This window comes from Xiphias gladius, chromosome 22 (genome assembly GCF_016859285.1).
Source record: "Xiphias gladius isolate SHS-SW01 ecotype Sanya breed wild chromosome 22, ASM1685928v1, whole genome shotgun sequence".
Classification (NCBI taxonomy): Eukaryota; Metazoa; Chordata; class Actinopteri; order Istiophoriformes; family Xiphiidae; genus Xiphias; species Xiphias gladius.
Genome location: NC_053421.1, coordinates 19,300,614 through 19,317,566, shown reverse-complemented (window position 1 = coordinate 19,317,566; position 16,953 = coordinate 19,300,614). Strand labels below are relative to the sequence as shown.

General features: G+C 41.2%; 2 protein-coding genes across 2 annotated transcripts; one reads left to right on the top strand and one right to left on the bottom strand.

Moving 5' to 3' along the window:
• Positions 1-1,491: 1,491 nt before the first annotated feature.
• On the top strand, positions 1,492-6,790 carry cdc42l (cell division cycle 42, like). Its single transcript, XM_040117640.1, has 6 exons — positions 1,492-1,552; positions 3,547-3,651; positions 3,825-3,897; positions 4,006-4,115; positions 4,973-5,170; positions 5,298-6,790. Exons 2-6 carry the CDS (start codon positions 3,547-3,549, stop codon positions 5,385-5,387), a joined length of 576 nt encoding a protein of 191 aa, XP_039973574.1. The 5' UTR covers positions 1,492-1,552; the 3' UTR covers positions 5,388-6,790.
• Positions 6,791-6,863: 73 nt separating this feature from the next.
• Positions 6,864-10,067, bottom strand: wnt4b (wingless-type MMTV integration site family, member 4b). Its single transcript, XM_040117649.1, has 8 exons — positions 9,903-10,067; positions 9,381-9,534; positions 9,111-9,195; positions 8,879-9,010; positions 8,376-8,518; positions 8,139-8,279; positions 7,817-7,979; positions 6,864-7,706 (listed from the first exon to the last, which is right to left on the bottom strand). Exons 1-8 carry the CDS (start codon positions 9,989-9,991, stop codon positions 7,537-7,539), a joined length of 1,077 nt encoding a protein of 358 aa, XP_039973583.1. The 5' UTR covers positions 9,992-10,067; the 3' UTR covers positions 6,864-7,536.
• Between the last annotated feature and the right edge of the window lie 6,886 nt (positions 10,068-16,953).

The following is a 16,953-nucleotide window of genomic DNA, read 5'->3' as shown; positions in this document are numbered from 1 at the left end:
AGCACAAGAACAGGCACTCAGTACAAGATCAATAGAGGCGGGGATCTACCTCGGGTGCAGGCTGTCCTGAGACAGTTCAGCACATAGTAGCAGGGTGTAAGATACAGGCAGCAACAGTGTACATGTAACGCCATAACCAAGTGGCTGGCATAGTGTACAGGAACATCTGCACTGAGTATGGGTTGGAGGTCCCAAGGTCACAATGGAAGACACCTCTTAAGGTGGTTGAGAATGACCAAGCCAAGATCCTTCCAGATCCAGACTTCCAGAACCAGACTGACAAACTCGTGATTGTTGGTAGCTAACCAACTGGACATCGTGTTGATCGACAAAGAAGGCAGTAGTGATAGACGTAGCGATCCCAAGCGACAGCAACATTAAGAAGAAGGAACACGAGAAGATCGAAAAAGGGCTGAAAGAGGAGCTAGAAAAAAGATGTGGGGATTAAAGGCAACAGTGGTGCCAGTGGTAATTGGAGCACTGGGGAGATTTTTTAAAATAAATACAATAATGTATCTCTAGCATTGGCAGTTTTTCTGCATAATTACTTTTACTTTTGGTACTTTGGTACATTTTAAAATAATCCATTGGTGCTTTTACTGAAATAATATACTATATATATGTGTGTATGTGTGTATTTATATATATATATATATATATATAAACATTAAGACTGGTAGATTTTAATGTTCTGGCTGATTGGTGTATTGAAGAGAAAATGACCACACACTAAGCTCCAGCACTGATGTTTTGACCACACTTGGTCTTTCTCAAGGCAAGTTCAATACAAGTGTCAGATATAGTCTTATATACACGTATATATACACATCCCACACTGGCTGGTAATCCACAGTCAGTGACATCATCAGCAAGTTACAAAGATACACCTGAGTTCATCACAATCACTGAACCTGAAGAATACTGCACCAACATTTCTATTCATATATATTTTTGACACCAAAAGATACCAAGAGACGGGAAAACTGGCGCTGGTAACGCCTGACGCTTGTGCTTTTCCTATGAATCCTAAGTCAAAAATTACTGCTGTGAAAAAAAGTCCCATAAAACAATAGCGAGAGGCAAATTTCAGCTTCTGACAGAGAACAGACAAACTGTTCTATCTCTGAGGAATGAAAGAATATATATTTTGCTTTCTGTGAAATAGTACTAACTCAGGTACTGCACATAATTTCAGTTATCTTATAATCCATCTGTGCTTTTGATTATGTAATATTTTGGAAGATAGATTTCAGAATAGGCCCAATTCAGAATAATGCATAATTTTTTTTATTGGATTATAATATTGATAAATTAATGTGTACATAACTTTGATGTTGCAGCTGGTAACGGCGGGGTAGATCTATCTATCTATCTATCTATCTATCTATCTATCTATCTATCTATCTATCTATCTATCTTTCTTCTGTCCAGCAGGCGGCGGTGTTTCTATTTCTCAACTGGGACTGAGGCGCGTCTCGTCCGCGGCTGCGCGCTAAGTAATTCGACCCTCAAACCCGGATGTAACCAACGCCTAACCTGTCTGAAGAAAACGGTGAGTAGAGTTAGAAAAACAGACTGAATTAAATTATTCTGCTTAATTACACTATGGGACAAATGTAGCAGAGTCTCCTGAACAATATAAAGGTTCTGTAGAGAGGGAGCGCTCGTTTACTGGATTTATAAATCCGCGTTAAAGTGGTAAAGTTTGCCAGCCATTAAGCTTGATTTAGAGTTGGCTAACATGAGTCTGGTTAATGAAGTTGTCATAACTGTCACCTCTGGTTGAGCGATTATTTTCTTCTGTTTGTCCTCATATATTGAGCTGTAGTTAGTTTAATAAGAAAGCTAACTGAGACATTAGTTTGACAGTTGACCGACACTGTAACACTTCAGTCCACCTGAGCTAATGCAATCCCTTAAAAGCTACAACCGGGTTCTGCGATTACTCCTCTTTTTGTGTCGATTGTAACGTCTAGATTTTAAGCGTTTAAGTATCAGCAGTTTTCAGCACTCAGTTTATCCGGTGAACTGCTTATTTAGCGGAAGTGTTGGAGAGTAACCGTTTCTAAATTACACAGGGCATATTTAACATCTTTGGTATGTAACCTATGCGGAAGTGATTCACTGTCATCAAGAAACTTAAACTCGCACATGTAATAACAAGCCTGGTACGACTGATGTCAAAATGTTTCTTATTTCGTCGACTGTTTCTCAATCACTGAGAACTTTACTTACTTCCAAAACACCGCAAAACGGTGAGAATAAAATCAAGTTACAGTAACTCAAAACTTAATAAATATGTCGGGCCAGTTGATGATTAGTCTTGATCCTGTCCACTTGTCTAAAACTGTCCTAGTTTTTTTTTTTTTTTTTTAAACTGAAAATAGGCCCAGAAAATTATCAGCCAAATTACACAATCGATACTAGCTCTGTTTGTTCTGTGTGATTTAATATGCAATGGCATAATGAATTGGTTTTTCCAGCACATCTGCATGTGATTAGAGCTGAAACAATTAATCTGATTGCCAGCAAATAAATAGGGAACTATTTTGATCATCAATGAATGGTTTATTTTTTTAGTCAAAAACCCCAAGCATTCCTTAGTTCCAGTTTCTCCTCATGTCTCGGGATTTTTTTGCTTTCATATCATTGTGAACTGGATAAATGTGGGTTTTGGACTGTTGGTCAGACTAAACAAGCAATTTGAGACCTGACATTGTGCTCTGGAAAACTAAGATGGAAATTATTTTCTCTTTTTTTTTTGGACATTTATAAATAAATTATTATAAACGCTTAATTGAAAAAACAACGGGCTGATTAATCAGTACAATCTAAGAAACCTCTCAGCTGACAGGTCGTGCATTACAAAAACGTTGACAGGTTATATCACAGGTGTTTTCTTTATTTTCTCCACCCTAGTTATATCATTGAGGGTAGGCTGAATCAAACAGCCACCTCTCTGTATAATACAAAAGGACCATACAGTTGAATCAACGTCTCTCTAAAACAATTTCAACAAAAATGCAATTACAACTTTCATGAAGGAACGATTTACTGCAGGACTGCTGTGTTAGACTGCATTTGTTTGAGCTAGGGGTACCTAATAAAGTGGCAACTGGCAACTAAGTGGATTATTATTGCAGATAATTAAATGTGTACTAAATATTTTACTTTTATAGATAGTTTAGGTTGAGCTGATTGTTACTACTTTATATGTATGCCATAGTGCAGTTTAATCTGTATAAATGTACACTAGCAAAACTGTGCGTGTGTACAGTTGTACTTTCCACCACTGCCCCATCCCAAATATTACAGTTATGTACAATATAATTCTCTCATTCCGTCTGTTGCTATGAATATGGCCTGGCCTGTTGATGTAAATGCGCAGCCATTCTTCATTTTGAGTCATTGGCTTTATATGAAGCTATGCGTGACAGTACTAAGAGCTTGTGTGTTACTTCCTCTCTCAACATCTGGTTAACTGTCCGGTCTACTGAGTTTGCCGACACTCTTTTGATGTTTCCTATTTTCTGTTTTTCCTTGTAGATGCAGACTATAAAATGTGTAGTGGTAGGAGACGGTGCAGTAGGAAAGACCTGCTTACTAATCTCCTACACAACCAACAAGTTCCCCTCAGAATATGTGCCTACGGTAAGAAGATTCATTACAGACTGAGTCATGTTAAAAAGTACTGTATGTGGATAACACGTTGACTTAGAACCAATGTTTCCATTCAATATTTCCTCATGGATGAAATACAGTGTAAGCGGATGTGTTGCCTTTTGGTTTTGTCAAATAACTTGTCTTTTTTTGTGTGCACAAAGGTTTTTGACAATTATGCAGTGACAGTGATGATCGGGGGAGAGCCCTACACACTCGGCCTTTTTGACACAGCCGGTAACAAGAATGTCTTTGACAGTGTCTCTCTTTCACTCTCATTTCTGTCACTCTGAAACTAATAGAAAAAATTCCCTGTTCTTTTTGTCTTGCAATTGTTGCTCTCAGGTCAGGAGGATTATGACAGGCTGCGTCCTCTCAGCTATCCACAGACAGACGTGTTCCTCGTGTGTTTTTCTGTCGTCTCCCCCTCATCTTTTGAAAACGTCAAAGAGAAGGTAAGCTTTTTCATAATGGGGAAAATGCTTGACCTTGCCTTTGGCCCATGTGTTGGCTGGCAGAATTTTTTTGACAGGCATGTAGGATTAGGATTAGAGCTGAAGCGATTAGTTGATTAATCAGCTAATTGCTTCGACTGACAAAAATAATAGGAAACTATTTTGATTACTCATTAATTGTTTGGTCCATAACTTGTAAGAAAATAGTGAAGAATTCCCATCACAATTTCCGTGTTCCCCAAGGTGATGTAATAAAATGTCTTGTTTTGTCTGACCGACAGTCCAAATCCCAAGATACACAGTAGACTGTCACTTGCGAAATCCTCACATTTGAGCAGCTGGAACAAGGGAAATTTTATAATTTTTTCTTCAGAAATTACTTAAAAAGTTACTTGATTATTATAATTTTCTGTTGCTTGACCGTTTGATTAATCCACTAATCATTTAGGCTCTACAGACATGATAAGGTCTGAGGATTTTTTGATGCTGGAGCAGATATAATACCCGCGTTACAGTACTGACTCTAAAAAAATCATTTTTGTGACCCATCACATTGAGAAGGTTTTTCTACAAAATCCTCTAACAAACAAGCCAAAGATTTCAAATTGAATATTGCTGAAACACAAAGAACTGTACAAGAACTGCCTTCACCGCAAAATGACATTGTATAAAATTGGCGAAACTGTGATTTAAGTCAAGAACTGGCTGATCAAGAGTAAGTAAACAACATTACAAATCTGAATAGACATTTAATGCCAGCTTTCAGTACTTGACTATTTTTGATATATTTGTTCTATAAAAAAATATGAATTTAATCTTCAAATTGTTTTTTGTTTTGTTTATTTGTTTGTTTTCAGTGGGTTCCTGAGATTTCACACCACTGCCCACGCACACCCTTCCTGTTAGTGGGCACACAAGTGGACCTGCGGGAAGACAGCAACACGGTGGAGAAGCTGGCAAAGAACAAACAGCGCCCCCTATATCCCGAGAGTGGAGAGAAACTGGCGCGTGAGCTCAAGGCTGTCAAATATGTGGAGTGCTCTGCTCTGACACAGGTATGAGGCAAATTTCCACCACACTTTTAAGGTGAAAACAACATACTGTATTTGTTAAAACAGGCAATAAAAGCAGTTACATTTGTCTCTCTAACTTTTGTTTTCTCTCTTCTTTTTCTTCAACCAGCGAGGGCTTAAGAATGTGTTCGACGAGGCCATCCTGGCAGCCTTGGAGCCCCCAGAGACCAAAGCCAAGAGAAAGTGCGTTCTGCTATAGATGAACAACAACATTGAGAGACGTAACAGTGTAAGAAATAAGTGGGGTGAATCAAAACATTAGAGAGAGATCAACGGCCCTCATGAAAAAAAGGACAAATCAAAAGGGGAAGGGAGGTACAATGGCATTGAGACTTATTCTAATACACGTGTACACTGATTGTGCCTTCAAAATAAACTTTTAATGAGGCTGAGGCAGCAAAACTTCAGCATGCAGTAAAAGTAGTAAGCGTCACCTATCTCCTTTTCTGAAAGCTTTTAAAAATTGCAGTGTTCTCTCTCTTCAAATATTCAGGTGGGGCGGGCCCCCCCTGCCTGTCACTGTTGCTCCATTTTTATTTTTTTTTTAAAAGAAAGATTCGTTTATATAGTTGCCTTTGGCCTCCTCTGTGTTTTACTTCTTGCGCTCAACTGGGGCTTTTAAACCCAGTGTAGGGAAATATACACAGGGAAATACTTCAGTTACATTTAACATTAAGTTTTTAGTGAACTTTGGTTAGTACATTTAAAGGGGCAACTTAATGTTAAGTGTTGCTCTGCTTTCTTTCCGATCCTTTTGGATTGAATAATGAAAGCACAAGAGATTTATTGTCACTCCAAACAAAGGTAGCTGTCTGATATGATTCCTTTCTTCCAACTCCCAGTTACTTTTCTGGGAGGCCAAGTGCATTTTTCACCAATTTCCCTTCTTGAGGTGACTGATGAATTTTTATTTTATTCTCCTTTTGTGTATATTGTATTAATTCTGTGACTCTGTTTTGGGAAATTTTTAGCAGTTATTCATTTTGAAACTTGACTTTTTATTTTATCCAGATTTTTTTATTATTGCTAGACTACCAACTTTGAGTGATTGATAATATAACAAATTAAGTTGTAATATTTTCAATATATCTTAATCTTGATAGAGATTGAGATGATAACCTTTACTAGTAAATTTCTGGGTGTTTGTAATCGCAGGATATTTTTAATAAAAATGGTTTAATGACATGGAGTAGCCACTGTTTTGTATGTTTGAGGGAATGCTGCCTGCACAACAAATCATAAGATAGAACATTATAGCAGGAGTAAAGATGTTGTTCATACCTCCCAAATCTTAACAATTTGTTGTGCAGACCTGCACGTCAAGCACACTGATTAGTCCAACTCCTTTGGGAAGGGGGGGTTTGAAACAGAAAAGAAAAAACAGAAATGTAACACAAAAATCTGTACAAATATAAAAGAAATAGCCTCATGAACGTCTCTTGAGCTACCGTTGGAAAAGTAATCTCCAGCCTTAAAACAGGGACCCACTTATTAAAAACATAGCTCCTAGTGCCTCTAGTGGTCAAAAACTCCACAGGGTAACTTTTAATTTTAAAGCTAACCCATGCCCCTTAGTCATGAATTTCAAGTGAGACAATATCTTGGACATGTCTGGTCAATAAAAAACTCATAAACATCTGTTGGATAAAACTAATGTATTTATTAGATTCCTTGCACAAACCTAAAAGGACTGCTTGTGCTGGCTCACACAGAAGAGATGATGGTGAGGGACAAAACACAAGGCAGACACTGATGTAAGTAGAAGTTATTCTTGCTGTTTAAGATGTCACTGCTGAAGGCTGGAGTGAAGATATACAAATAAATAAACCAGAATAGAGAAGAAGACAGAAATACAGTAAACGTTCGATGACCTGCTAGTCTATGAAACAACGCAAATAGTTTGCATAAAACAAAAACAGTGCTGCAGTGTTTTCCATGTTAGTTCTGGTTAAGTTCAGCTTTAAAAGCTCAATGTGACAGTAGCTGTTGAGTGCGTTTATTCATGCTTACGTTTGTTTTGGCACAGACCACTTGCCGGTCTCAGCATTTTGAAGTCCAAGAGAAGTGAAAGTGAATTTTGTGTGTACCTTACTCACTGCTGATGTGCTGTCATTGTTCTATGTTTTTATATGTGCTCTAACTTTGCAACCTTTACAACAGTATACTCAAACTTAACTCTAGCTTCAATGCTCCAAGGTGAAAATTAGTTAATTTGAGGCTACTTTTGGCCAGTATTTAAGATAAATTGGCGTCTGTGTTGTCCTTATTTCACCTTGTGTTCAGGAGTGTCTGTCTAGTGGTTTATTCAGGTCTTTCTGCTCAGTTGGTTAGGTCTTGTTTGGGCTGTCTTACACTCTGCAGGTGTGAATAGTGACTGTGTTCTTGCACTGCTGGCAGCGGACTGAGCAGCACCAGGAAAACTTGCAGGAGCAGCGCTGCACCACCTCAGCCCGACCTGCTCTGTATCCTGGCCCGCAACACACCAGCTCACAGCCATCTGGCGCCAGCCGAGAGGTTCCTGGGGTGTGTTTTAGAAGACAGCAACATCACTTTCTGTAACTGATTTGACCAATAAGTTTGCTTTATCTAGATTATTTTCCTCTGAGACAATCTTGCCATTGATCTTACCGTTACATCTCCTACCAGCAGTCCCAGGGATACCGTTGTCAGGGTCAAGATGGCAGAAATCTGGAGAGGGCGCAAGGTACACGAGGTCTCTGGCAGCAGGGGGTTTGACCTGGGGGTCACGGGGGAGCAGGGCTGTCCTGGATCCTATACGAGTGAGGCGGACCTAACAGGAAGATGATGTTGAAAGTTAGATTGTGGACATTTTCAAAGTTTTAAAGGAGGTTATACGTTTTCAGATAAAGTATCTGCATCAATATGTGACTTCTTTATGTGTTCACCCACTATGATACAGAAGATGAAACAAGCAGGTGTATTCTGATACCTCCGTGGCTCCATCAAAGCGTTCCTTGAGCACAACGCCGACACGCCTGAATGGAGGCATGACCTTCCAGCAAGTCCTCAACTCACAAGAGCCAGAGACGCCATGACACTTACACTCCACCTGCATATTGTGAAGGATTGCCTGAGGATGAAAGGATAGTGAATATAAAGGGAGCAGATTCTCACAGATTAGAGAGCTGGAAATTAACAGAAGTTGTGAAGGAGTACTACCAACAACCTTTCGACCAGCCTCGTTGTTATGGAGATTCATAAGTGGTCGTCCTGCTGACAGCCCCTTGGCTCGTTCTGGTTCATCCACAAATGTCTGGGAGAAAGCCACACCATAGGACAGGTTGTCACTGCACCCAGACCACTGGAAGCCTGTGGTGGGACAGAGAAACAGTAGTTTGGAAAACTGGAGCTTTTGGAACTAATTCGCTTTATGTTTTGAGGTTGAAAATGGATGGCTGTTAGATGGGAAATCCACAAGGGATCACACAAGGCAGAAATACATATAAATTGCACTTATGGCCACAACCTAGTCAGGAATGTCACAGCACAGGTGTTTTTTCTGTGACAGCTGATGAGAAAATACCTGCTGTGCTGTCACTGACAAGGGGGTTTCAGTTTCAACTAGCATAGAACTACTGTTCTGAGTGACACAGAGCAGTAGTTTTATGCTCTGTGTGACTCAGTTTGGGCTTACCCGCTACATTTTCATGCAACAGAATCCAAGCTCACCCTCAGGGCTGACCCCCCTGACCTTCCTGTCACATCCACACCTCTCCAGCTCCCCGCGAGTGCAGGCTCGGGTCACAGCCACTGCCACAGCTGCTGAGGACAAAGCATGCACAAAGGCCGCCTCACGAGTTCCTGAATTCAAAATAGAACGCAGCATGCATGTGAGAGTTGCTCAGTGTTTAGATTCTTCTGCAGGCAATTCTGCATGACCCAAGTTTAAAAATGAACGTACCTTGGTTCATGACTCTGCCAAATATATTGATCCCACGTGGGGTTGTGGAACAGTTCCAACGGCGATTCCTGAACTGGTGCTGGCACTGTGTTAGACAGTGACATGCATAAAAGACGGATTGGCGGTTCTTGTATAAAAGGCAACAGCTCTGATGCATTGATAACAAACACAATATATTATGAAACCGCTGGTGGTTCTGAGACAAAATGATCACATAATGATGATGTGCACAAGTCATGACCTCTGAGACTATATGCTCTCTGGCCATACCTCTTCTATGACCATCTCTGCTGCCTTGCGTACGGACTCCATGACCTCCCCCCGCGCCCTGCACACCCCCACCTGCCCTGGCGTCAGCCCCCTCAGCCGTGCACATGGGGCAGCACCGGACACAGGCCTGGAGCGAGGCAGCCTCGCCAGGGAGCTGGGACAGAAAAATGGGGAGTGGTATGGTGACTCTCAGCAGATTTGGAGGGCAAAAAAAGGAAGATGCATAATTAAGTAGAAGGAGGGAGTGAAAGAAGAAGAGCACAGAGGCTACGAAAAGGATGAAGGGGTAACAACCAGGCAGAGTTTTAGAGAGGACGGAAACAAGGGCAAGACTAGACGAAGAAGACAGAGAAGGCACAGTGAAGGCAAAGAGAAAGAAAAGAGAAAAGGTCACCAGGAGAGAGACAAAGAAAGAGAGGGGAGCCACTGAAAGAGATTTAGAGTCATGTCACCATCTTTTAAAAGTTATAGCATGACAAACAAACTCCCTCTTTCTCTTCCTCCCTCACACGCTAGACTTACAGCCAGTTGGTTGCCGTGGTGGGTTGGGTTGCCCATAGCAACAGGAGGAGGAGTGGTGCCGTGAGATTGACAGTGGAGACAGTTGGCATCAGACTGTCTGTCTGTCTGTCCGTCTCCGTGCGTCAGGCTGAGTCTTTGGACAGCGCGCTGCCCGTCTCCACAGTTGAAGTGATCTGTCCGTCTGTGTGTTTGTTGTGGTGTTGGTGTATGTCTCAAGACATTTTCAATAATCTTCAAGTAAACAATAATTTCTGTATTAATATTTCATTGTTAATTTTATGTGAGTGCGCTGTTGCAGCTTTAGAATTTGCAATTGTGAGACAAAACATTTACTATGACTGTACAAACAGTTTATTTTTCTGATTTGGTACACAACCAAAACCAGACATAATGCTGGGAAGGAATGTATAATTTAATCTGTCATATTCATCAAAATGGTTTTTTTTCCCAGCAATTACCGGTTAAAATCTCCTTCCAGTTTTAAAAGTAACACTTATTCTTACCAGTTCATAGTACTGTGATATCCAGTTATTCTTCTTTTTTGTTTGACCAAATTTTGTCCAAATTTTAATCAGAAAAGTCGTTCATCAGTTTCTTCTCTAGTGCTGTCAGTGACAGCAAAAGCATGCTCCCAGGAATGTTTTATGAACTACAAGCAAAACTCATCCTTTAAATACAAAAATTAGTCCTCATATCCAATTTAATTGGACAAATTAGTAAGATCTACCCCCCAAAAACAAAACTAAAAATCCAGAAGTGCTAATAAAAGTATTTTTTTTTTACAAAAAAGCCCAATAACATTGTGTCAGTCGGTACTCAGTGCGGTCCCAGGAAAACAAATGCGTCCATTCCAGGTTGAAAAAGCAAGAATGAGCGAGAGCAGTGAGATGGGAGTGATGGGTTATAAAGGAGGTAGAGAGTGAGGGTGGGAGAGAGAGGACAGGCGTGATCCTGGGTGTGGAGTGATGCCGAGGAAGGAGGAGGCTTTGGAAAAGGATAATAGTTGTACTACGTAAGTATTAAGGGTGTAGGTATGCCCTCTATTGTGTTTTTTTGGCATGAGTCCTAAAATCTGACAATGTACTGGAGCCAGAGGGCTGCAATGTTCTAAATGAATATCACACAGTTGTTTGTGTGTATTCCCATAAATTGTTAACTAATGTATGTGTGTTTATGTGTGTGTGCTGGACTGCTTTTGGTGCAGAGAAACCCTACACACCTAATAAGAACACAAATTCCTGCCTTTCGCTTCTTTTACTGAAATTTTCAACAGGAGCATTGATCCATGGGATGTCCTGCAGAATCCGCACATCAAAAACAATGACACAGCATTTCTGTTTCCACGTATATGTATATGGATGTGAGAAAGTGTCTTACCTAATGTTTAATTTTCCCAAACTTTGTTGCTCATTTTACGAGCCCCCCCTCTCCCCTTCCTCTATCTCCCCCGCATTTGCCCTCTCATTCTCCCTCTCTCCCACTCCCTATATTGTCTTAGAAGAAGGGGTGACATTTAGACAAGGGGAAGAAAACACACTGCCGACAAATATTGGAACTGAGGCAAATAAATCACAAGATAGGAAGGAAAAAGGAGAGCGCGGATGGGTGTTACACTGGGCTTAGGAAAAAGCAACAAAAAATAACAAAGCAGGTTTGTGAAATATAAATTTGAGGGAAACAAATTGAATGACATTATGTGGATTGATTTCATATTTGAGAAAGGAGCCTAAAATACCATTTACTTATAAGATTTAATTAATTTACACTAATGTGACACTGACGAGCAGACAGCTTAACATATAAACTATAATGCATCATTATTATTTATTCACTGCAAATGATTTGCACTGTGTAATTACAGTTATTCAATTTAAGTTCAATTTTTTTTTTTTACATTGTACTTGGTACTTTTTATTCCACATGGGATGTGACAAAACCAGGAATTAGGAAGATGTAGACTCTAATTTAATTTTTATTTTAATCCAGATTTTTATAATATTGTTTGAATAGTTTGTTAGTAAAACAGTAAAACACAGTATCAAACAAACTGTTATTCCAGCTGTAATGTCCACTAATTTAGTAAATAAATCTCTGATTTAAAACAGTTAAATATGTGATTTAAATGTATCTTATCCACACAAAATCACATTAAGTCAACCACAGTCAGACTTGTCTAGATAGCAGTTTTGCTACTCTGCTAAAATAGGCTAGTTAACTTTTAGCGAGCTATTAAATCTGGTTTTATGTTTTTTTTTTCTCCATTGAGATTAGCTAATAGTTCAGCTAATAATTAAGCTACTGCCTTATTCATGGGGTATAACCCACTCAGTTACTAAGATGGTGAAGCATCAAAATTATTTTTTCAATCACATGAGGCCGGTAGGAAAAAGTGGGAAAATTAGCTTAAGGGCTAACTGTGGCTATCTTACCAGCAAGCTTTAACTACAGAAGCCAGTCACGGCAGTATGGTTTTTACAGGACCTTTTCTTCCACATTTACATCTTATTTTTTTCAAAAATTACACATTACTGTGGCATAATTCTTTTTAACTATATTTTAGATTCTGATCCTTACTCAAGTTTGACACAGTTTTAGTTACTGGTTTGGCTTTGTCACTTTTATGATGTTTTTATCCATGGTTTTATTTTATGGGCATTTATCTTGTATCTTTTGTAATCAGCAGTGGTTGATAAGGGTGGGAGCGCTGTAATTTTTTCATAATTTTATAGATAGATTGAACCTTGAAGAGTTTTCTTTTTAATCCCAGATGCCAATTGAGTTAAAAAAAAAAAAAAAAAAGGTTGTGCACCCAATGAAACTTATTTATTGCTCAGGCCCTGTCCAGGATTTGGTTGCCCATTTACCTGAACCCTTTGACACCCAGTTCCTGGGTAAATGGTCACCCCATCCACACACACCCTTTCTCTCTCTCTCTCTCTCTCTCTCTCTCTCTCTCACACTCACACACACACACACACACACACACACACGCACACACACACACAAACACTTTCCTCTCTATATCTGTAAAGACGGGTTCCTTCTAGGCCCCTTTCCCTCCTTTTTTTTGTCTTCCTCGTGTTGTATTCCTCCTTTGTGTCCCCTATTTCTACAAGTGACGTCTTCCACTGTCTCCCACAGCAACACCATGGTGATGAGCTGGCCACTGTCATGTCCGGCGCCTCTGTTATGCTCATCCCATCACCCCTCTCTCGTAAATAACTTGCCTTCTCTTTTTTTTTTATCTTTATCTTTACCCCATTTTATCATGCTGAAATGGTCTGTTGCTGATTGACTGTAGCCAGGTTGCAGAGCCTAAAGAGATGCTTGTTAAGGCTTCAGCATGACATATATGTAGAGATGACTTGCATTCCCTCAGTTATAGTGGGAGGCAGCAGCAGACTTTGAGAGACTGTGAGGTGGGGCAACTAAACTGGTCTTACTTTGTCCACTGATGCTTATCGTGGAATGGATGATTGGCCTCATTCAGAGCTGGTTTCCTCAGGGTAACTCTGGACTTCATGAACACACACCCCGCCCCCCCCCAGCCAAGGTCACTATGAGGAAGAAACGTGACCCACCACCTTTCGCTCTCTCCTTCATTTGCTTTGGCACTTCTCTGCACTTGAGGGCTACCTGCCTCAGCAGTCTGAGTGTGGATGGAATAATCATATCAGGCAGAAACATGACTGCTGTGCATGAGCACGCTCGCATTGCTCAGGAATCTCTGCCAACAAAGAGCTGAATGCGCTGCTGTGTATGAATGTGTGCGGAGCGTGTGCATGAATATTATGGGATGGCGGGCGGTGGTGTTGTCAGGCAGGGAAGTGGGGGTGGCAGAGTGGGCGGTGAGCTGTGTGCACTTGGGGGGAGGGCGCAGAGGGAATGGACGACCCATGAATATTGTGGAGCGATGGTGGTGTTATGGGGTGGAGGGGGGTGGGAGGTGGAAAGATAGCTCTGCATATGGGATAGAGGGAGAAGGAGGAGGTGTTGGTGACGGCGTTGCACGTGAGCGCATGTGTACGCGCATACATGCATGTGTAAGGGGCATTCAAGCGATAGTAACAGACAACGGCCAGACATAGGCCTTTGTTGCTATGAGATCTGCATGTACCGTACAGTGGGGAGTATTGCAGAGTGGCCATTGGAGTGGAGGAAGCAGTGGAAGGCCTCTGCGGTCACATTTTGACTGTTCCTGCTCTATTCGTGCAGTAAATACAATCTCTGATACAACAGGAATCTTTGTTTCTATGAACAGGAAAAGACCAAAATGAATGCGGCTTATGTATGAAATATCGTTTTCAGTTTTGGCCGTCCTTATACGCACCTCTGGCCTTCAGGGGGCAAAGCACAGACAGGCGAGTCCAAAGGTTTTCTCTGCGAAGGAAGTTCGTGATTATATCCCTGTTTAACAGTGAAGAAATTAATATTATCTTTCCTACTGTACACTGTTTTATCATGTAAAATAAAAATGAGTGAATAGTATTCCATGGTAGTCAGTCTCACTGACGCCTTAACGAGCAGCAGCCTGCCAGTGGGCCAGTCAGGCAAAACAGACTTATGATGTGCAGCCAAAAATTGTTCAGACCAGCTGAACTTTATTTTAAATCCTAGTAGTTTCTTTGCCCACCAAATATGTAATGCTGAATTTTTGGGTATATGTTTATAAAATGAAGCACAAGCCATCTAACTGATAAAATGGTACCACCATGAAAGACTTGGAGTCTTGGGTTTTTTATTTTTCACTCAGTGTGGAGATCATAAAGCTTAAAAAAAAAAGAAAGAGCTGGAACAAGATGAAATGGAATATACTGGATACGATACTGTCAGACAGGGTGGAATAAGTTAGATAAAAAAGTTCACTAATTAAAAAGCTACTACCATAAAAGGGAAACAAAATCTACGAGACGGGAACATAGCGCCCATACTGTAACATTATGGTACATAAAGAAATCAGATTCGGTGTGAAGAATTGCAATTCAGAGAGGTAGAAATGAGAAAGTGTCTCTCACGGTGTATCAGTAAGTCTGCTTGCAGATTGACCAGACTTACATGTGACCTTCAAATGCCCCTTCTAAGCTCTTATGTGAGTTCAAACATTTCCCTGGACTTGTTGCATATTCAAGTACTTTGACTTGAAGAATCCACCTGGAACAAAACAGACTGAGCTGGAAGCATTGTTTGGTGGACCGTTTTTATTCATTCATTCATTTAATTTAAGTTTTAGAAATCAAGCAGCATAAGCCACAATGTGCTGCAGCACCACAACCAAGTGGAGGAATGTGCAGTTGCAGCAGACATGTAATGGACGTTTTAGTTCATTTCTAGTACCACTGAAAAAGCTGTTTTATCGCAGTCGTGTTTTCTACTTTAATGGGTCTCTTTTGCAGCAGCTCAAGTCTTGTTTCCAGTTCTCCTAACAGAGCTTGAAGACAGCAATTTGTGTGTTTTTGTGAATCAATTGTAGCACTTCAGAGAAACCGGCTCACTTGGGACCTGGATCACACACAATCAGTACGAGATACTCGTATGATGCACACCTGCCATCAGTCTCGGTGCAACTTGTACACCTGTTGGCCTATGTTGCACATGAAGGACATGAGCATGGACGGTCAAGTCACTGATGTGAGACAGATGCAGTTGCAGTCTAGCTGTAATAACACCACAGTGACGGGAGGCCTCGGCCAACCACAGGGATACTGAGCAAGGTTACAAGCATCATTTCTATATGTACCCAAAACTGGTTCGGTGTGATAAAGAAGTGCAGTTCGGAGAGGATGAATGGGTGTGTCCCTCTCACAGTCTATCAATAAGTGTCTATTCAGAATGATTAGACTCAGATGTGGCCTTTGAGGGCTCCTTTTAAGCTCTTATTTGGGCTTGTTGCACATTCAAGTGCTCTACTTCGAAACGGTGGTAAGAGGAAAACAGACCCTACTGGGCCAAAAACATCGTCTGGCATTTATTTATTTTCAAAAAGACTTTAGAAAATAACCAGCATTGAGCCACAATGTGCTGCAGCACCAGGGCCAAGCAGAGACGTTTGCAGCCGTAGCATGCATGTAATGGATGCTTAAGTTAATTCTTTTGTACAGCATAATTGTCACTTGTAGTTGATGTGGGTTCTATGCACTCAGATCACTGAATGTCAATGTTTCTTGGCATGAACCATTTACAGTCATATTTACTGTTTTGATGGGTCTCCTATGTGAGGCAGCTCAAGTCTTATTTAGTGCCTCACAGACGTAATTTGAAGGCAACATCTTGTGTGTTTTCATGTACCCGCTTACTCATTTTTGACCTGCATCCCACAACGCCAGACCCAAGATACTGGCACGACGGTCACCCGCCATCACTCCTGTGCCCTTGAACACCTGTTGGCCGCGTTGGCTCTTGAACGACTTGATCGTGGATGATGTGGTGGACAGTCTTCCCGGCCAGTGGGACACGTGTGGCGCAGTCTAGCTGTTATAACAGCACTATGATGAGGCCTCAGCCTACATCGGGGACGCTGAGCAGGGTTACAGCAGCATCAAAGTATTTGACACACATCCAGTCCTCTTACACCACCGAGCTCAGCAGGCCCGTTTGACCCGCACACAGCACCACTGGCCTGTAGTCTACCTGTATGCGGATCACACAGGAACAAAAGTGAAGGCTCTTTGACTTCTTGGAGTGGTCATGCTCACTCCCAGGTGGATGCTCATTGAGTATTATGGTCTGTCACCAGTGGACTTGAGCTCCCCTGGAGACCATGTGACTGGTATTTTTTTTTTTTCTTTCTTGTCTTTTGAGGAGTTGTATATTATGGGATGCATGCTGCTACTGCTGGAGTATTATGGTCTGTCGAGGAGAGCAGGGAGGGGGGTGTCACCATGACAACGGGGTTGCTAAGGGGGCTGGGACTACTAGTGGAAAGGGGAAGGAGTGTGCATGCAATGAGCCTGATGCATACATGTCTAGTAGTGGCGGTGTGCGTGCGTACGTGTGCGAGCGCGCGTGCTCGGTGGAGGGGGTGGGGGCAGGCTGAGTATTATGGTCTGTCCGT

Coding starts and splice junctions, on each gene's coding strand:
- wnt4b (XM_040117649.1), bottom strand. CDS start 9,991: ATGCCAACTGTCTCCACTGTCAATCTCACGGCACCACTCCTCCTCCTG. Junction 9,011..9,110: donor TGGCAGAGTCATGAACCAAG/GTACGTTCATTT, acceptor TTTTGAATTCAG/GAACTCGTGAGGCGGCCTTT. Junction 8,280..8,375: donor ACAACGAGGCTGGTCGAAAG/GTTGTTGGTAGT, acceptor TTTCATCCTCAG/GCAATCCTTCACAATATGCA.
- cdc42l (XM_040117640.1), top strand. CDS start 3,547: ATGCAGACTATAAAATGTGTAGTGGTAGGAGACGGTGCAGTAGGAAAG. Junction 4,116..4,972: donor TTGAAAACGTCAAAGAGAAG/GTAAGCTTTTTC, acceptor GTTTGTTTTCAG/TGGGTTCCTGAGATTTCACA. Junction 5,171..5,297: donor AGTGCTCTGCTCTGACACAG/GTATGAGGCAAA, acceptor TTCTTCAACCAG/CGAGGGCTTAAGAATGTGTT.